The sequence below is a fragment of the Protopterus annectens genome, chromosome 2.part1 (genome assembly GCF_019279795.1).
Source record: "Protopterus annectens isolate FY-2018-M chromosome 2.part1, PAN1.0, whole genome shotgun sequence".
In the NCBI taxonomy this organism is placed as follows: Eukaryota; Metazoa; Chordata; order Ceratodontiformes; family Protopteridae; genus Protopterus; species Protopterus annectens.
Genome location: NC_056729.1, coordinates 139,782,575 through 139,804,352, shown reverse-complemented (window position 1 = coordinate 139,804,352; position 21,778 = coordinate 139,782,575). Strand labels below are relative to the sequence as shown.

At 42.4% G+C, this 21,778-nt stretch overlaps 1 protein-coding gene across 7 annotated transcripts in view; it reads right to left on the bottom strand.

The window, feature by feature from the left end:
* Positions 1-21,778, bottom strand: part of SLIT2 (slit guidance ligand 2) — a 1,414,056-nt gene that overhangs the window by 313,985 nt on the left and 1,078,293 nt on the right. For all 7 annotated transcript variants that reach the window (XM_044062070.1, XM_044062072.1, XM_044062071.1 and 4 more), the window contains one exon: positions 5,571-5,714. In XM_044062070.1, coding sequence (XP_043918005.1) covers positions 5,571-5,714 — 144 coding nt within the window. The remainder of the gene's footprint in view (positions 1-5,570; positions 5,715-21,778) is intronic.

Genomic DNA, 21,778 nt, shown 5'->3' with positions numbered 1-21,778 from the left:
ATTCCTCCGTGTTCTTCGGAACTGGGGGATTCCTCAGCTCGGGGTCCAGGGGCCTTCGACCTTATGAGGAAGGTATTGTCTTCCCAGACAACTACTTCAGCAGAAGCAACTTTTCCATCCCATAAAGGCCCGTTGTCCTCTTCTGCACCTACGACTACACAAAAGCATCGAGCACCAGTGTCTCAGCCACCCCCAGAGGGAGCCCCTTCTTCCTCGGAGGCTTCATCGGATGCCCCCCCCGATGACGTCCCGAGGAAAAGATTGTGCAAGAGGAGGCACTTGGATTCTCCACAAGAGTCCTTAACATCAGACACTGACTTAGATGAGTCAGAAGGGTCCCCAAAATCACCCTCGGAGGATGTCTCCTTTTCTGACATCCTGGAGATCCTGAAACAGAGAGGTGATTGGCAAGCCCTACCCCCTTCTGAGGATGAGTCGGTTTTGCTGAAGGCATTTGGTGCTCGCCCTTCTTCCTCCTGGGTCACTCTGCCCTTCGACGAGTTAATGGATTTAATTGCTCGAAGGGCGTGGGAGACACCTGACACAGTGGAGCCAGTTCCCAGAAAGCCTAATAAATATATAACGGCCCCTCAGGATAAGGCATACCTCACTAAGGGAGTTCCAGTGGACGCTATGGTGGTGGCAGCTGCCATGAAAAAGGAGATGTCCGAATCTTCCTCATCTGTCCATCCTCCTAACAGAGATTCTAGGACCATGGACAGATATGGGAAGCACATTTTCAGTTCAGCGACTTTCTCCATGCGATCGCTGAACTATTTGACACATTTCACACGATTACAGAGGGATCTAGTCAAAGAGTTGGGAGATACCCTCCAGGGTACTACAGATGCTGCTGTCTCGGATAAGGTTACAGCACAGCTCAATACCCTTACATCTATTGTAAACTCGTCCATGAGGCTCATCTCGTATGCAGCCGAAGGGTCGAGTACGGCTGCGGCTTCAGCGATTGCTCTTCGTAGACAATCCTGGATGCACCTGTGCTACTTTGCGGAAGCCTTCAAGTCTTCCTTTACTAACGCCCCCTTTGATGGTGCCACTCTCTTTGGCCACAAAGTAAAGGAGACCCTGACCTGGTGTGAGCAAGAGGGAAAGACTCTGTCTGCTGTTGGAGTCCGTTTTTCCACCCCATCCAGACCGTACCCCAAAGGGCAACGAGGTGGGAAAATGTGGTTTCGCAAACCCCAGGGTTCTTTCCCAAGCACACAGGGTGATGCCCCCTCCAGAGGCAGAGGGGGGGCAGAAGTGGAAGATGCCACCCTGGCAGCAGAGGGGGTCCGCAGAACCAAGGCGACAGGGATACCATCCCTGGGAAGCCTTTCCAGCACTCCTGAAAGGAGGCCCGACTGTCCTGCTCTGGAGGCAGTCGGGGGTCGCTTAGCTTTATACCCTCAGGCCTGGCAAAGCCTTACTTCAGACAAATGGGTAAAAAGCATTATTACCAGAGGATACAAAATCCCATTTCTATTTCCCCCGTTACCACAGAAAAGATTCCCAGATGTACCGCCCCATCTGCGAGAACCTGCAGCTATAGAAATATCAAAGCTGCTAGAAAAAAGAGTCATCCAACCAGTCCCGGTGGACCAAAGCGGATCCGGAACTTACTCAAGGTTCTTTTTAGTTCCAAAAAAGACAGGGGACTGGAGGCCAATTCTGGACCCAAGCAATCTCAATACCTATGTGAAAAAAGAAAAGTTCCGGATGGTCACGCTTCAATCGATCCTTCCGTTTTTACAGAAGGACGACTGGATGTGCTCAATAGATCTCAAGGACGCATACTACCACATCAAAATGGCCAGAGCGTCCAGAGATCACCTACGCTTCCGGCTGGGAGCCAGCCACTTTCAGTTTCGGGCCCTGCCCTTTGGTCTAACCTCAGCCCCCAGGGTTTTCACCAAATGCATGGCAGTGGTAGCGTCTCACTTGAGACGCCTAGGATTCTGGGTGTTTCCGTATCTGGACGACTGGCTCCTTACTGCCACCACCGAGCGTCGACTGAAACAAGCCAGGGAATACACACTCAGCCTTTGTGTTCAGCTAGGGATTTCAATAAATTTCGAAAAATCTGCGTTACAGCCATCGCAGCATATTTCATTTATAGGGGCAGATTTGGATACCTGTTCCTTGCTTCTAAGACTTCCCTCCGCAAGAATAGCTTCCCTACAAAAATACATATCTCTCCTTCTATTGTCCAAGAAATCCCCAGCCAAACTAGTCTTGGGACTCATGTCAGCTTCCCTCATTGCAGTTCCCATGGGAAGACTACACATGAGAGTTCTCCAATGGCTGCTGTTCACACAATGGTCGTTCCAACAGTTACCGCTGACACACGAAATTCCCATTACAAACACCTGCAAAGCACACCTGTCTTGGTGGTTACAGAATCACAATTTCATCAGCGGCCGACCATTTGTGTTACCCACACCAACAGCCACAGTGACCACGGACGCTTCCCTGATAGGGTGGGGGGGCATCTTTCAGGGACAGACAGTCCAAGGCGAATGGACCAGTTTAGAGTACAACCTGCACATCAATGTCCTGGAGATGAGGGCAGTGTTTCTAGCGTTGCAACACTTTTCCCCCCTTCTACCTCTAGGGACCATTGCAGTTCAAACGGACAACATGTCCGTAGTTTGGTACATAAACAAACAAGGAGGAACCAAGTCTTACCAGTTGTGCAGAGAGGCCATGAGAATTTGGCAATGGGCAGAGTCCACGGGTCACTTTCTGATAGCAATGCACATCCCGGGGTTATCCAACGTTATAGCGGACAGGTTGAGCAGAGCCATCCTGTTACCTCACGAGTGGTCCCTCAACCAGACAATAGCGGAAATGATATTCCGCAAGTGGGGCCAGCCTTGCTGCAATCTGTTTGCATCATCAATGAACACCAAATGCAGAAGCTACTTTGCCCTGTTACCCCCTCCAGGGGATGTCCCCAGGGACACTCTGATTCACGATTGGCCCCCGGGTCTCCTGTACGCTTTTCCCCCTATACCTCTGATACCGAGATTTCTCCAGAAAGCCAAGGATCTAGAAAGGACTGTAATTCTCATTGCCCCATTCTAGCCTCGTCAGATTTGGTTCCCCTTTCTTCAAGCACACCAATACGGGAGCCCTTGATTCTAGACCCGGTGCCAGACCTACTGACTCATTCGTCAGGAGCTCCCCACCCGTCGCTCCTGTCCCTCAGGTTAGCAGCTTGGCTGCTCCGCTTCCCTTCTTAGCCAGGTCTGATCTTCTCTCTCCGGTGGTTCAAGACATTCTAGTAGCCTCTCATAAGGCTTCCACTACAAAACTTTACACCAGTAATTGGAAACGTTTCGTCTACTGGGCGACTGCACAGCATTTGGATCCCTTAATAGCCCCGCTAAACAAGGTTTTAGAGTTCCTATCCATGCTGCTTCACCAAGGAGCCTCTACTTCCACCTTGAAGGTTCAGTTGGCTGCTATTTCTAACTTTCATGTAGGAGAGAATGGAGCACCCATTATGGCTCATAGGCTTTGTAAAGCCTTTTTGAAAGGCTCCTTTCATCTTAGACCAGCAGTTAGGTTTTCTACGGCTCCTTGGAATCTAAATCTCCTCTTATCCCAACTAATGTTACCACCCTTTGAACCAGCTTCTTCCTGTTCCTTAAAGTTCTTGTCCTGGAAAACTCTCTTCCTAGTAGCTATCACCTCAGCCAGGCAGTATCGAACTTCAAGCTCTCTCCATTAAACAGCCATATTTAATTTTTCACCCGGACAGGGTATCTTTACGCACCAACCCTTCTTTCCTCCCTAAGGTTTGTTCAGTTAACAACATTAATCAATTCATTGAGCTTCCCACATTTTTCAGAAATCATTCCAATAAGCTGGAATATATGTTGCACAAGTTGGATGTTCATAGACAACTCAGATTCTACCTAGACAGAACTAAAGATCATAGGAAAGCAGACCAACTCTTTATAGCCTTTGCGGACAACAAAAAGGGCATGGCAGTGACGAAGCGTACTCTCTCCAAATGGCTAACTGATTGTATTACCTTAATTTATGCTGCTTCTAGTCAGAGTTTGCCCACCAAACCAAAAGGACATTCTACTAGATCAGTTTCTACATCTTTGGCTCATGTGGCTCACCTGCCTTTGGACACTATTTGTGCGGCTGCCACTTGGTCTAAACCACATACGTTTATCACTCATTATAAAGTGGATAGAATTTCCAGGGACAGAGCAACTTTTGGTTCCACTGTGCTCAGGAATGTTCTTCCATGAGTCTCTCAGGGTCACGGAGCTAGGGACGCTACCCATGTGTAAGAACAAACAGCGAGATTGAACACTCTCACATAAAGAAGTTATGTTCTTACCATAATGTTCCATGTGGAGTGTTCATCTCGCCTTTGTTCTTACATCCCCACCCTCCCACCCTCAGGTCAGGAAGAACGTCCAGTTTAGATGTCTGGTCTTTTTGTCTCCCACTAGTGGTCTCTCTATTATACTACTGACTTGAGTTACTTACACTCCTTGTGTATACGTATGTATTCTTTGGATATTTACATTGTTGTTGCTGGATCTGGTGTTGTTTTTTGCAAACTAGATCTGAGGTAAAGGCAGAGGGAATTGTGGGAGGTAGGTTGGTCTCGAGCTTCTTCTGGATGCAAAGCTTTGCTAAGCGGCCGACTCGGAGCCGAGGATCGGCTCCAACACCCATGTGTAAGAACAAAGGCGAGATGAACACTCCATATGGAACGTTATGGTAAGAACATAACTTCTTTTTATTGACCATGGGATGGTTAAAGACAATTTATAACCACATGGGATAGGTTAATTTGAGTACAAAAAGGGAAATTGGCTAGGGTTAAAATGGCCTGCAAGGGCAACTAGCTTAGTACTTACCTATGAACCAATGATTCTGTCATGAGCATCTGTGTGATTTGTTCTTTTAACCATTTGTTTTGTGATATTTTACTAAAATATGGTGTTTCTGTAGCATATTTGTTAGTATTATTTTTGTTGCTGTTTGTCTATGTGTGCTGTGCTGCACATAGTTCTAGTCAGATTATGACACTGATGATGATCATGAGGATGATAACGGTGGTGATGATGATGATGATGCCAAACTGCAGACTTACTTTGATAATGAAACCAGAGAAAAATGTCTTATCTTGTACTTTGGTAGGCATGTTTTTATTTACACCTGTAATATACTTCTCTGCATACATACACACAACATTCACACACCCACACACGCACACACACACACACACACACACACACACACACACACACACACACACACACACACACACACACACACACAAACTAGGAAAGAGACATGCACTAAATACTAAATGAAGATAGTGAGATACTTCCATAATATAATGTGGCAGTCTATGACAGGAGGTAACATCTGAACAGAAGCTTCCACTCTTCACTGTTGCTATTGCTAAGTAGAACATCTATGTTCTGGAATAGGAAAGCTGTCAGCAGAGAACCTTGTTTCCTTTAAAATAAGGTTAAACATGGCTATGTTATTTGAAATGCTGGTGAGTACAATGCTGGTAGAATACTTACAAAGTCTTGAGACTCTCCAGTCCTTTGAACATTTTGTGATGTACACTTTCTAGGCGGTTACTTGTTAGCAGTACTTCATTTACGCCAGATGCTCCATCAAAAGCCCCCTCTTCAATATCTGTGATCTTGTTATTGCTTAGATTTCTAAAACAATCAAATTCTTTAGGTGAATATGTGAAAAAGTAGACACTCTTCCATTAGTACCTGCTACAGATTAAACATCTTTAAAATATCTGCAAAGCAGAGTAAAAATGTTGATGTTTTATGCTCTCTTTACAAATGATGCACAACAGTATGGGGAACAGTAAAACACAAAAAAATGAATAGACGACATAAAAGTATTCAAACACTAACAGCAGTATTGAACAGCCGGTGTCATTTGAAGAACAAATTAAAACTGCATTATTTGTTTGTTTGTTATGAAAATGGAGCCACATTAATACATGCTAACCTACCAGTAATCTAAATATTTGTACAAGTAACTGTTCTTCATCAGATTAACATCCTCTAGTAGGGAAAGGAACAACTTAATGATCTGAGAAATTACTGCTTAATTTAAATTTCCTGATAGGTGCGTAGGCACTAACAAAGCAGAAGATAAACGCTAATACATATTTTTTTCTGCCATGTTTGACAGTCTGAAAAGCACTACCGAGCTTCAGTAATAGATAGCACTGCTGGAGGCAGTCACATACTAACTGTTCATACAGTGCACTCAGGAGACAGAGACACAGCCAAATTACCTAACAGCCTAGAGCAAGTACTACTGCGTGCATTGTTGCTATCATTGGGCATCAGCAATGCACAGTACTGCATCATGCTACGAATCTAGGAGATTGACACAGCTGCAGTAGCTCTAACAACAGCTGACAACATATAACCTCTCTGAGGCATGTCACTATAGTATGTGTGGCACATTTAAATATATGGAAAATCCATAAATGGAGATGTACACAACACAACATCTGTATGCCACCATAGGCCTACACTCTCATGCTATTTCAAGCTATACTCATGTATGGCTAGCATGGACTGTCAATATAGTCCAGGCATATTACCACAGAACTAGAAACAGCAAGCTAATAGACCAGCATGGTTTAACATTTGTGTGCTCACTACATTGGATGTGACTTCTTCCCATGGTAAACAATGTGACAAAGCATCATGAATACCATACTAAAAAATGCCATACTAAAATAAAAATGCCATACTGGTAACTGTACACTGCACCCATTGTTTGCTGTGAAGATGTGCCATCTACTTGCTTTGTTCCATTTAATTTTAAGGAATATAACCCTGTGTCTATAATGCACTAGCATTAGTACTTCCAAGAGGAGACAGTGGATATTATGCACTTAAATGCCCGTGCATAAATTAAAGGACATGTGCAGTCAGGCTTCAACAACTCCACACAGCTCAACAGGTCTGCTCTGCTATTACCATAAGCAGTGCAGAGTGTCAGTGATTTGATACTTCCTGTGCAGACCAGCACAGAGACATGGTACATTAGGCTTAATATGTTTCAAGGACATAAGTAAGTTTCTTTAGATGATATCATGGTGCAAATCCTTAATGATCAAGCCTCACTACTGCAAGCCCTACTGAAAGTCCTGACATTTAAGATGCTTAGTGCTACTTCATAAAAATAAAAAAATATCAACAAATGAAGACCTGTATAGACTATCTTGTAGAATGGAAAAACAAGGTACACAGTGCTATATTTCTTGCATGCAGTGGAGCAGAAGAGACCAATTTAGTCATATGTTAAGATACATAACAGATGCAACATAATCATGCGAATGTATGTCTCTCTGAACATGTATCAACAATGTCATAATATCTAACTATTGATCAGTCATTTCTTTTCTATAATGTTATGTACTATTCATGCTACCAATTTGTTTAACTTGTCTTTCTCTGCTTCAGAATTCACTTTTATATACTTAATTCTTATGTTTAAATAACGTTTGTCTTATATGACCTATGTAATGCTTTTTGTAATATTGTTATTGCATTGTTGTTTTTTTCAATGCATTGCTATTTTTGTAATATGTTTTTATTCTTATGGTGCTTTTCTCCCAAGGCCTCTGCTGAAAAATGGCCAATGGCCCAGTTGGACTTTCCCGGTAAACAAATGTAAAATAAATAAAATGTAATTACAACTCATGCTGCACACACATTTCCTTCACCATTTCACATAGCACACCTGTAGCTGTACCCTAATGCACATATTGTTATATGTACGTACTACATTCTGATAAACCGTGCTGGCTTTTCCTACTGAGTACTGAATTGTCCGGTGGTACTCAGGAATGGAGCAGCACTGCTGTCACATGTCCTGTATCGTAGAGCGGCTGATGGGATTTCCATGGCCTAGTTCCCTTTGTATCCTGTTTGTTAAAATTGCAATGTCTCTGTATCACATGTTCCAAATAATGAGCTATCTGGCTAGTCTGACCCTGACACTATTGACTGTATCCATGGCAAAAATTTTTGTGGCTCTGTGACCATTATGAACAGTTGGAATGCATGTGTCTATATCATGTTCCCCAGTAATATGCCCTGAGTCTTTTCTCTGTCCTAGTGCTCTTACACAGTCTGGATTCGACTGTTCTCAATGGAAAGCAGTTATTGTACCTGTTCTTTCGAATGCATTCCACTTACCACAACAGTACATCCTAAAACAAGAAAATAATTATTGCTCAAAATAAAGGGTTTATTATAGCTTCACAAGAGCAGGAACAAGTAGGGGGAGGAAACTACTGAGCTAGCCAATTGATTTTAGCTAAAGGAAACAGCAATTAAGCCAGCTGTTTTAATTGTCTTATGGAATTTTTGCTGATAATAGTGTTTCAAAGAATTGATATGCAGAAAAAATGAGAGTGCAGATGAAAGGAATGGTCTAAAACATTGCCACTTCTGCTGACCGTCATCATTGTTTTAGTAGCCTTCCTGCCTCTCATCTATTTACTTCTTTCAGTATTCCACCATTTTTGCTTTACTTCATTATGTATTTACAAAATGTTCACTTTCTCGACTACATTTTCTTTGTTTTCTACAATTTAGTTCTTATAATTTCTGATTGTTTTCAAGCTTTTTCTGCATTATTTGGTATTATTATGTCTTCCTCCTTCTGTGTTTCCTCACGTCCTAAATATTTCAGTCTTCCCTTGCCATTCATGCCACCTCATTTAAGAATCAGTGTTTTTCTATTTGCATACTCGATTCACACAAAGATTCGATAACCACTGTGGTTACGATACTCCTTTATTCATAATGTTCATCAACAGATATTAAATGGGAATATCTCTGAGCCTTGGATTTTATAGAGACAGCTATGAGAGACTGTTTGTATGGCTGTGTTGCAAGAGAATGAAGCCATTCACAACTATTTTCCATAATTCTAAAAAGACTTAATGTTATAGTTTCTGTTTATACCTATTTTGCCAAGATCAGAAAGTTAGGAAGCTTCTTCTCAGCTCTCTCATATATAAATCCTTGTTGAATTTTGGAAAAAAAAATCATGACTGTTTTATAGACTATTGAAAAGAAATGCAACTATCAGTCTCTCTCGCTCCCAAAATTTGTGTAAAAATATAAACAAACAGTATATATATATATATATATATATATATATATATATATATATATATATATATATATATATGTGTGTGTGTGTGTGTGTAAAAAGTGCATATACATACACACACACACACACACACACACACACACACACACATACATATATATATATATATATATATATATATATATATATATATATATAGAGAGAGAGAGAGAGAGCTATGGGAGTCATGGCCTACTAAAAAGAAGCCCCAGTGCAGACATGGGACACATTTATTTATTTGACATTTGTTTACTGGGATGGTCCGACTGGGTCAGAAAGAACCCATTTTCAGTGGAGGCCGAGGAAGAAAAACCCCAGTTACATACAGAGGTGAACATACTTTATATAGATAACATAAAAATTGCATGTGTTTCAAGTAAGCAGGTGCATTGTTGTGAGGCAGATGGTAACTAGTCATTCATATTACAAGATGTAGAAGTAACTGATAGAGTGATGAAAGTACAGCTAGACAGAGAGGGAATGAGAGATTTGGTCTGCTCTCGTCTGGGGAAGAGCTTAGTGTGGATCAGAGCAAGGCCACAGCCAGAAGCTGATTATGTATTGTTTCAGTACAGTTTTAAAGGCAAGTAGGTTAGTAGTAGTTCTTACAGAAAGTGGAAGAGAGCCCCATGCTTTTGCAACACAGTGGGAATAGAGGCTTTGTCCAGCTGTCTTACAGGGTTTGGATATAAAGAGAAGGTCTTCATCTGTAGACCTAAGTGTTCTTTTGGGTTGTAAGGTTTTATGATATTATTTAGACATGGACAAGCTAGGGGTTTGTAGGCCATGTTGTGGAGTTTTAGTAGTTGGATATATAGTATGTAGTTGGGGAATTCTAGCCAGTTTAATTTTTTTAGTGACAAGCAGTGGTGGGTTCTAGTTTTAGAGTTGGTGGCAAACTTGGACACTTTACTATAGAGCTGTTCCAATTTGGATCTAGAGAAGCTCTGTAAATTGGTAAGTACTGCTGTGCCATAAGGCAGGGAGGGCAGAAGGAAAGTTTTGGCGAGAGCGGTTTTAGAGGAAGAAGTTAGGTGTGTTTGTTTCTGTATAGTGTGCCACATTTATGGCAGGTTTTCTTGAATATGGAGATCAAACTGCAGGTGATCATCTATGACTACACCTAGTAGCTTGATGTGGTGTGCTGTTATCAGCAGAGAGAGAATTTTGTAGTTTAGATCAGTAGTACAGTGTTTTGGCTTTAAGGGAAGCAGCTTACTTTTTTGAGCTGAGGAATAGCTGGTAGCTAGTAAGCCAGGATTCAACAGCAGAAAAGGTTTGTTGAGTATCAGAGAGAGGCTGAGGTAGTATGCAAGAGGTACAGATTCTTGTAGAATCATCAGCATATTGTATGAGTGTTTCACTAGTAGATGCAGTATGTAGGTGATTAGTAAAAATATCAAAAAGTAGGGGGTCCTACAATCGATTCCTGTGTGACTCCAGTGGGATTTGCTAGAAAATGGGAGATAACAGTTGACCATTTTATAGCTTGTTTTCAATGATATAAGTAACTGTGGAACCAATTTAGTGTAGGTGGGTTAACTCCTAGGTTAGAGAGCTTGTTCAAGAGTAAAGAGTAAGACATATTATCGAATGCCTTTGAGAGGTCAAGAAATACAGCAGATACATAGCAACCTGTATGTCTAGCTCTGTTCACATAATTGTTGAAGGCTAGCAGGGCTGTAGTTGTGCTATGGCAGGGATAGAAACCATGTTGTGTGTTTGTGAGGAGGTTATTGTGCTGTATTTCATGAGTTGAAGATGAATACATTTTTCCAGTATTTTAGAGATTGGAGAAAATATGGCTATGGGTCAAAAGTTTGTACGTTCAGTGGAGTTACCTCTGTTGTGAATGGGGATGATATCGGACTTTTTCAAGATACTAGGTACTTTGGACTCAGATATGGATCGATTGATCAGGATGCTGACTGGGTATGCTGTGGAGTCAGCTGGTAATTTTAGGTATGTAGGAGGGAGGTTGTCAGTGGAGGTAGAGCACGTTTTGAGTTTGTGCAGTAATCTATTTATGAAGCTTGTAGGTATTGGCTGAAGAGAGAAAGTGGGATGGTTTTCAGAAGGGGATAGTGTGCAATGAGGATAAGGAGGGTCTGTGCCAGGTGAATGGGGCGTTTTTCGGATAGATAAAGAGGAAGAGAGGCAGGTATTGGGGCTATAATAGCTCTTACCTTTTTCTGGAACACTTTGTAATCCTACAGGATGTAGCTTGTTCCTGGGATGGGTTCATAGGTTAATAGGTAGGTACTAGGCTATTGGCCCGAGGGCATACGTAAGCCTAGTCAACAAGGTTCCCTGGCTTCCGCCACCCATGAAAGTTATTTTCCTGTGCCACTGTCGAGCAGAGACACAGAAGTGATCCCCGGAGTATATTTCCTATTTCCCATCCACTCATCAAGGTTTTTCTTGAGGAGTGTTAATGAAGAACTTTTCTTGACATAGATGGGTAGCCTGTTCCAGAGTATGGGAAGTCTTTGGGACAGGAATCTATCCCTCCAGCATGTCCTGTTTATTGTGGTGACAAGGTTTAGGTCCCTAGACTGTGTAGCTCGGAGAGATTGGGATTTCTTTAGGTGTAGCATGTCCAACAGCTCTGGGTTTGACATAGCTTTATATGTTAGGCAGAGATCACCACGGAGTAGGCGATATGCTATGGAGTAAAGTTGGAGTTTTTTGAGACAGTCAGTGTAGGGCATCTGTTTGAGGCCAGTAATCCTCTTTGTGAGGTACTTCTGTGGGCTTTCCAGCTGCTGCAGATGTCTTGTGAGGTACATTCCAAAAGGGGCATTGTACTCTATAATGGGTCTAATGAGTGTCGAGTAGAGGGGAAAAATGACCTCTTTTTTCCTGGATGACAACCCTTTTATGATGAGGTGTGCCACGTAGAAGGACTTTCTGACTACTGTGGCGATGTGACTATCAAATGACAGACTACTGTCCACCTGGGTCCCAAGGTCTCTTATCACACATTCGATGTTAAGTAGACTGCTGTCTATGTAGTAGTTCATGGGTACAGAGTTTTTACCAAAGGGGATGACAATGCACTTTTTGGCATTGAGCTTGAAGCCATGGCTCTGACACCAGGCATCTGTCTCAGCGAGGCCCTTCTGTAGGATTTCCACATCATTTGGGGACTCGACTATGTTTCCTAGTTTGCAGTCATCTGCGAACTTCGTTAGCCAGAGGCATTCTGTGTTAGCCTGTACTTCAGAGAAGTAGATACCAAACAGGAGAGGTCCCAGGACTGAACCCTGTGGTACTCCACTTGTCACTGGTTTGAGGTCAGATTTTGAGTGTGCAACTTTTGCAATGTGGGTTCTGTCAATGAACCAGTTGGCAACCCATCTTGTGACATAGGGATTTATACCTAGTTTAGTGAGTTTAGCTATAACTCCAGAATAGGGGATGGTGTCGAAAGCCTTAGCGAGGTCAAGAAAGGCTGTGTGAACCACCTTACCCTCATCTGCAGCTTTGGTGACTGCCTCAAATAAGTCAATCAGGTTCAGGAGGCATGATTTGCCTTTCAAAAATCCGAACTGGGTGGGATCCAGAGTTTGGAGGTTACCAATGTCTTTGTTTATGAGTTCCATGATGATACGTTCCATGGCCTTGCAGACCAGGCTCGTCAGGCTAATCAGGCGATAGTTCCGGGATCAGTGGTGGCTCCCCCTTTGTGGAGTGGGTTAACTGTTGCTTTACACCATTCAGTGGGCATAAAGCCTGATGTGAGGCTATGATTGAACATGGTGCTTATGTGGGGAGCCAGTTCATTCTGAAGTTCGTATAAAATGCAGTCTGGGATGTTGTCCGGTCCCATGGATGCTGTGTTTTTGGCTTTAGAGAGTGCAGCTTTTACCTGCGTAGTTGTGATTACAGGGACTCTGCATTCTTCCTGTATAGATATGGGCCCTTTAGGGGATGAGAGAGGGGTAAAGTTAGCACTGAACCTATCTGCCAGGATGTTAGCAATATCAGTTGGTTCTGAAATCTTTGTGCTGTTGTGCTGTAACTCAGAGCAGATCTGGGTGTTGCCATTGAGATTCTTGCCAAAGCTATAGAATACTTTGTGGTTGTCCTTAGAATCAGTGGCAATTTTGTTTTTATAGCTAGCTTTGGAGAATCTTATAAGGGATCTCAGCTTCTTACTGAGGCTGACCAGGGAGCTCCTCCACTCATGGGATTTTACTCTCTTTTGCAACAATTTCTTACTTCTGTTGTACAGTTTGTTTATGGCAGGGGACCACCAGATTGGCTTCCTACTTTTGGAGGATAGCGTCTTGGTTCTGTTTGGGATAGCATGAGCCATGCACTCGTGAAAGTGCTTATAGAGTGCATTTGTGTAGGATTCAGCAGTTGTAACTGTAAAAGTCCATCTGCACGGGTGTAATGAAGTTCACCACTTCTGTCTTAAGAAGCATGAAGTTGGCTTTGGAGACATTTTTTACCATGGTTTCCTTAATGGGGGGTGGGGGCGGGATGTGGATATCAAGGGTGATTAGCTTATGGTCGGATCGGACCAACAAGGAGTTGACTTCAGGTGTGGAACACCGGTCACTCATGTTGGTAATGACTAGGTCTAGGATATTGTTGCCTCTGGTGGGGGTGTGGATAAGTTGATCCAGGGCATTGGAGTTTATGAATTACAGAAAGCGTGTGAAGGAGTTGGTACACAAGTAGTTTTCCCAGTTAATGGTGGGGTAGTTGAAATCGCCCATTATTAGGGTGTTTGGTTGAACCCTAATATTTTCCAGTACATCAAGAAAAGAGGAGTGGGAATCTTGAGGCATGGTGGGGGATCTGAAGCAAGCTGCAATTTGGATTGCAGTTTTGCCCAGAGTTAGTTGCACTTGGATAACCTCAGATGCATTATGCTGAGCAGCTAGCCTGGAGGTGTGGATATCCTTATTGAATATGGACACACCTCCACCTTTGGTGTTCCAGTCCAGGTTACATGGCCGAAAAGTGTGGTATGAGTTGTAGCCTGGTAGTGCAGGGGTGCTCTCTGGAGCCTTGAACCAGGTCTCAGTCACTGCACAGATATTGATGCTCTCCATTTTAAGGAGTGCCTCGAGTGAGTGCATTTTGTGATTTAGACTTCTAGCAGTGAGTAGCATTACCCTCAGTTTTTGCTTGCCTGTTCCTGTTATGGTGGTGAATTTGTCATTTGAACCTTGCTTAAAAAAGGCACTATAGGGGCAGGAAGAGCCTTAGCCAGTATCCAGAATCCCAGCGGCGACAGGTGCATGCCATCTCTGGCAAAGCATTGTGGCCTGTCGACCATGTCATCTCAAGCAGACAGATACTGGATCCCCCTAGAATGACACCAGAAGCTCAGCCAACTTTTGAAGTCAATCATTTTGTCTTTGTTCTGCGGTATCATTCTGGGTGATGGCAGAATGCTACTCAGGGCTAGGGTCATACCTGCCTAGGCTACAAGATTGGAGAGCTCTTCCATGTCTCTTTTCATGTAGTCCAGGGGGGTACGTCTCAAGTCGTTCACACCAACATGGACAATGACAGAGTCATATTTGTACTTGTTGTGGAGTTACCTGAGTGCGTGGGCTATGTGGTGGATCCTGGCACCTGACAGGTAACTGACAGTAACCTTCTCCTTGTTTAGCCTGGTGAGTGGAACATCAGTGTACCTGACTATAGAGTCACCTACGACTGGTGTGTTGGCTACATTGTTTTGCCTTATTGGCTGTGGTTGAGTGGCACACTGAGTCTGTGGGTTATGTGTCATTTGGGTTGTGTTGGGGGGTGGAAGTTGCTTATGTTTCTGCTTTGAAGGTCTCTGTTGCTTGGGCATATTATTATTGAGAGCATCCGTGAATGTTTTTGTGTTTCTATGTGTGGATTTTGGTGGTGCAGATTTAGTGAGACTATGTGCTAAGTATGGTGTGGTGCAAGTGTTTACCTTCTCCTCTTGAATGGCAAGTTCAGTCTTGGTTGGAGTGAGCTTTACCTCCAGTTTGGCTAGATAAGTGCATTGCTCACAGGTTGTATTGTTGGGTTGTACGAGGAGAGGGTTGTCTGTGTACATGCGGCAATTTTTACATTGCCCCAAGATGCCCAGATTCATCAGATAGACAGGAGAAAACACTGGGAGCTGACCCTTGGACATGCCTGAATAAAAAACTATTTTCCTCTAGATAAGTGAGGAAAGTGAGTACAAGAGCTGTTTTTCTCTAAGCAAGTGAGAAAAGTAAGTGCAAAAACTGTTTTCCTCTAGGTAATGTGGAAGGTTTAGTGCTATAGTAATTAGTAGCTTATTTAGTGCTTACAACAAGTTCTGAACAAGTGCTGAGCACGAATAAACAAATTCAAGTGCTAAAACTAAGAATCTGTATCTGCACTAGACTAGTTACAGGAAAGAAACAAGTGCAAATGCAGGCTTTCAAATCAGAAATTTGAGAGAGATGGAAAAGATTGCCCAGACGGCCAATAACTACAATTTCTGGGCCAGAACCACTCCTTATGTGGTAGACAGGTTACCTAGTGCTTACCACTCCTACTGACAAGCTAGAAGGCTTCCCTCCAACACAGAAAGTCTTGGGGGGGTCTCAGAAGCTTACGTACAGTCCTGGATACAGCAAATCTGTAACTGGACTACACTAGTTACAGGAAAAGTAGGAAACAGGCTTACAGTTGTTTTTTTTTTTTTTTTTTTTTTTTTACAGAAAAGTAGCTAAAACAGCAGTAAAAACAATTCAAATACAGTGCAAGCTAGCACACTTGAGTATGTAGCAATATTAGACCAAACACAGTTTAAAAAAATGCAATTAAATTAAAAATTACTAAAAACAAGTGCAGACGGGGGAGTAGTAGGTAGAATGTGGTAAAGAGATGGGACTGGGGGGAGCGTCCCAGATCAAATCTACAGTGGGGCGGGCAACTGCGAAAGCCACCAAATTTAAACAACAAACCAGAGATAAAGAGGGTGGGTGGGACAAAAAACACTTTCAGCAGAGATCTGAAAAACTATACAGTGAATCAAAAATAACAGTGCACATCTCTGAATAAAATTACTCCAGCAACAATTTACAGTACACAATTCTGAAGAACCAAAAAATATACTTAGCTCTGTATATTTCCAGATAGTTTGAAAAGAGTTCTGTTAGACACAGGTTCCAGCAATGATATACCGGCTGTTAACTAACAGGGTCTATTACTATGCAAGTAATCCTTCAGATAGTCAGGTGAAACAAGCTGTAAAAACCAGTTATACCAACTTAAGACGCAGCAGACAATAGGGAGAGGTGGGACAAAACACTTTCAGCAGAGATCTGAAAAACTATACAGTGAATCAAAAATAACAGTGCACAACTCTGAATAAAATTAGTCCAGCAACAATTTACAGTACACAATTCTGAAGAAACAAAAAATATACTTAGCTCTGTATATTTCCAGATAGTCTGAAAAGAGTTCTGTTAGACCAGAAGATGAGATTTTCTGGTCTACCTGCTCAGCCTGCTGCCACCATGACACTTACCAGAAAAGTAATTGATAAAATGTATAACTGAAACTATGCACATTACCTACTGATAATATATGAATACACACACACACACACACACACACACACACACACACACACACACACACACACACACACACACACACACACACACACACACACACACACACACACACACACACACACACACACACACACACACACACAAACACACACGCATACAGTCATAAAATAACTTTTGGAAGAACAAAATCTACATTTAGTTCATGAAATCTGTTTAAGATGTTAGATAACCAAAAACATTTTCTCATTACCTTACACTCATTTACACCCCATTCTATCTCATCATATAGCTCTTATTTATAACCCCATCCTATCTCATTACATAACACTCATTTATAACCCCATCCTATCACCCTTTTGAAACTCAGAACCAGTCACAATCTCCATCAGTACAGTGCTACATGCCTTTACCGCTCTCAAATGAATAGTAACCACACATTTCACATCCATGCTTGTCTTCCGTCTTCTGCTAGTCATAGTCATTTCCTTCTACTCTTACGATATCCTTATGATCCTTACCACTTTTTCTGCCCTGCATCATTATAATTATACAGAACTGTATGTGAATTTTTTTTATGCCAGGTCTCATATCAGGAAAGACTGAAATAAATAATCAGTATGTGCTGTCTGTGTTGTGGTGAAATAGTACTTGTTTTCATATGATTGTAAAAACTGGACCCTTAATACTATATTAATGGCACAGTTATCAGTCAAAAGATAAAGTCCTCACTGTATAGTTTCCTATTCTATGACCCAACAAATTGCTAGTATCTGCTTAGTACAATGTCCAATAAATAAGCACTGGTGGTATATAAAATCAAAGAAGAATTCATCAACTCTGATTAAGCTTGCCATTGCGGAAGGACTGCATCACTGACATGATAAACAAATGTCACATTACAAAGTTACCAACACCGTATTTAAAAAAAAAAATCAAATACTTGTTAAAATTCTGTCAGCCATTATGTGCTAGCTTTTAGGTAATTCTGACAGGAGAAGTAGAGTGTTTTGGATGTATCTGCATTCTCTGGATATACATCGTAACCTCTGGTCTAGAAAGCACTTAGGAATTTACTTTGCACTAGAAATAAGAATCATTTCCCTTGCACTTGAAGGATAAAAGGTTTGAAGTCAATACGGCACAATGTAATTCTGCAGCCAATACAATGGCAAATAGAATGCAATAAGCCAGTGCAATGCATCTTTCCTTGGATAACTTATGATAAAAGAGAAATTGATTCCCTAATCTTATGTATTGCATATTACCATAAATACCATTTTAAAATGTCGTTTGTAACTTCAAATAGCAAAGTGCTTTTTACGTAAGGTGCATGTAGGACATTGTGAGTCTTAAAGAAAAGCTATTACATTTTTAGTGCATTTAATACTGTGGGAGTTATGTAAGACAGATGTTATGTACCACACATCAGCCTTCATATTACTAATCATTGGAAGCCACTAGTCACATAGTGGAAATACCTGTCAAGAAAGGGTATTCTATAATCAGTTAATGAAGGAAATATATTTTGCATCCCTCTTTACACACAAGTGAAGTAACAGTTGGATATCTTTAAAGCAGCTTTATTACAATTTGCCACTTTTGTTGTAACAAATCAAGCAATTTATGCAATAATTAGCTCTATCAACCCAACTCTCAAAAACACAAAACCTCACTCATTCCTTGAAGCACACACACACACACACTGGCTCAATAGTATGTTTTTTCACATTAGGTGGGACATACTTATGCAGAATGGCAGGTCATTGCACACTGCAACTGTCTACACCAAACACCAGGCCCTTTCACCTGACTGATCCTAGCCTTTTATCAAATAAAATGCTATGCCTGAGCTGTTAAACATACTTTTGTCATAGTTAGGTCATTATTTCTCTGCATTCCTCACACACACAGGATGTCGTATGCTAAGGCACTTAAGAGGAACCTTTCCAGATCTCAAAGGCCTCCAAAGTCACCTAACTGCAACACTGCTCCTCAGAAATCACTAAAGCCCATGCTAAAAGTAACTCCAAACAATTCACATAAGCCTATGCCCAATGGTCCCCCAACAGCAAAGCTCATACAGCAAGCATACACTTTACCTTATACTCTTGTCATTGGGGACACCATTGTGAGACACAGAGATTCCCATTCACCAGGTTAGTCAAAGAGAAAATAATGGTTAGTTGCCAGTCTTGCGCCAGGATCTGCAATATCATATACCTACTCAAGTTACTGCATCCCAGGTACCACTTGTTTCTATCATAGTCCATGTTCCATGTAGGTGTAAATGACCTGTGATGTACCTCACTGGACTATATGAAAAGAGGCATAATGGATCTCCTGGAATATATGTCACAGACAGGTCTGAGCCTTGTACTGAGCAGCATTCAACTATCACTATGCATGATGCCACAGTATGAACATAAAATAATTGATTTCAATAATTGTCTTAGTTTCTGGTGTCACTCCATTTTCAAAAGACCATGTTGCTTTGCCAAGAATGGGCTGCACCTGTCCCCCATAGGCTTTTGGATATTGGCTAATACTTTATAAAACCCTCAGAGTAATTTTTAGGCAATGCCAAAATACAAAACTGCCAACATAGTTAAAAAGTCTGCACTCATCCTTAAAGTGTTACTGCTCAGTGCTAAGAGATTAAACAAAAAACTCCACAACCTTCAAGCCCTCATCACTCTGAGGAATGTAGACATCTGTGCAATGACTGAGATTTGGTTTAAAGCCATAGAAAGTACTCCAGTAATGCAAGGCTACAGTGCCTTCCACATGTTTATATCAGCAACAGCACAGACCAGGGCCAAAGGTGGAGGTGTCTCAATCTACATTAGCAACAAACATACCTGCATGTTGGTTACACAGGATGATACCATGGAGCTCATTCACATGAAGGTCACCATAGATAAGATTCCTCACCATATCACGGCTTGCTACAGGTCACCATCTGTGTCCCCAGAGTCTCACAACTCTTATCTAAACCTATTAGAGGTACACACCATCCAACCAAACACCTTACTCAGGGGTGACTTTAACTACCCCTTCATAGGATGGGAAATGTACACTGTCACAAATTCAAAGCCACGTTGCTTTGCTAGGGACAGCTTGCACCTGTCACCCCTGGGTTTTCAAATACTGGTTAAGGCTCTTGCCTCCCCCATAGTGCCTTTTTTAGGCAAGGCTCAAAAGACAAACCCACCCCCATAGACAACACAAAGAAAAAAAAAAACTAAGGGTAATGCTGCTCAACACCAGAAGTCTAAACCTCAAGATGCAAGCACTTGAAACTCTCCTCAGTATGGAGAATATTGATATCTGTGCAGTAACAGAAACCTGGTTCAAGGCTCCAGAGAGCACCCCAGCACTACCAGGCTATACTTCATACCATGCTTTCCGGCCCCAAAACTCGGACCGAACCACAAAAGGAGGGGGAGTATCCATATTTATCAAAGATACCCACACCTCCAGGCTAGTGGCACTGCACGAAGCTTCGGAGACCATCCATGTGCAACTAACAGTGGGCAAAACTGCCTTTCAGTTTGTAGCCTGCTACAGACCACCCTCCCAAACACAGGAACCTCACTCGGCTTTCCTGAGAACACTGGAGAATATGAAGGTCTCTCCAAACACTATTATATTGGGTGACTTCAACTACCCAAACATCGATTGGGAAAACTACTCAAGCCCAAACACCCTCGCCCAATGGTCCCTAGAATTTATAAACTCAAATGCTATGGAACAACTGGTCACCACTCCCACAAGAGGGGAAAACATACTGGATCTGGTCATCACCAACATGGGGTCTCTATGTTCCACACCAGAGGTATACCCCTCATTGGTAAGATCAGACCATAAACAAATCTCACTGGACATCCATATTCCATCCCCACCCCTAGCCAAGGAAACCACGGGGAAGAACTTCTCAAAAGCAAACTTCACACTTCTCAAAACTGAGGTGGAATCCTTCAAAGCCCCTGGGCCAGTGGACAATACGGCCCAAAATGCAGAATCCTTTACAAAAGCATTTTATGGACACCTACAGGAATGCATGCAGCATGCTATCCCAAATAAAACCAAGACTCAGTCCTCCAAAGACAGGAGACCTGTCTGGTGGACCCCGGCCATAAATAAGCTATACAACAGAAGGAGAAAGCTACTACATGACAGAGCAAACTCCCAAAAGGGGAAGGCATCACTGATCAGTACTAGCAAGAAATTACGATCCCTCATAAAATCTTCTAAGGCCAGCTTTGAAAGAAAAATTGCACAAGACACTAAAGATAATCACAAGGCCTTCTTTAGTTATGTCAGACACCTGGGAGGCAACTCCCAGATATGCTCTGAGTTAGTGCAAAATGACAAAAAATTCACTGAACCCACAGACATTGCCAGCATCCTTGCAGAAAGGTTCCGTGCAAACTTCTCCCCCCCTTCCCCCCAAAAGAGCAAATGTCTATCCCAACAGAGAGTAGCCTTCCTGAGATCACAGATGCACAGGTGAGAGCTGCCCTCTCCAAAGCTAAAAACACAGCATCAATGGGACCAGACGGTGTCCCGGGCTGCGTCTTACATGAGCTCCAAGAAGAACTAAACCCTCATATAAAGTCACTGTTCAATCTCAGCCTTACTACAGGATATGTTCCAAGGAATGGCGTACAGCAACAGTTGTCCCACTCCACAAAGGTGGTGCCACAACAGACCCCAGAAACTATCGCCCTATAAGCCTGACTAGCCTGGTCTGCAAAGCTATGGAACGTATCATCATGGAAATCATAAACAAAGACATTAGGAACCTCCAGACACTGGATCCTACCCAGTTCGGCTTCGTTAAGGGCAGATCTTGCCTCTTGAACCTGGTCGACTTCTTTGAAACAGTTACCAAAGCCATAGATGAAGGGAAGGTAGTCCACACAGCCTACCTGGACCTTGCAAAGGCCTTTGACACAATACCCCACTCGGGCATCATAAATAAGCTCACCAGCTTAAATATCAACCCCTATGTCACAAGATGG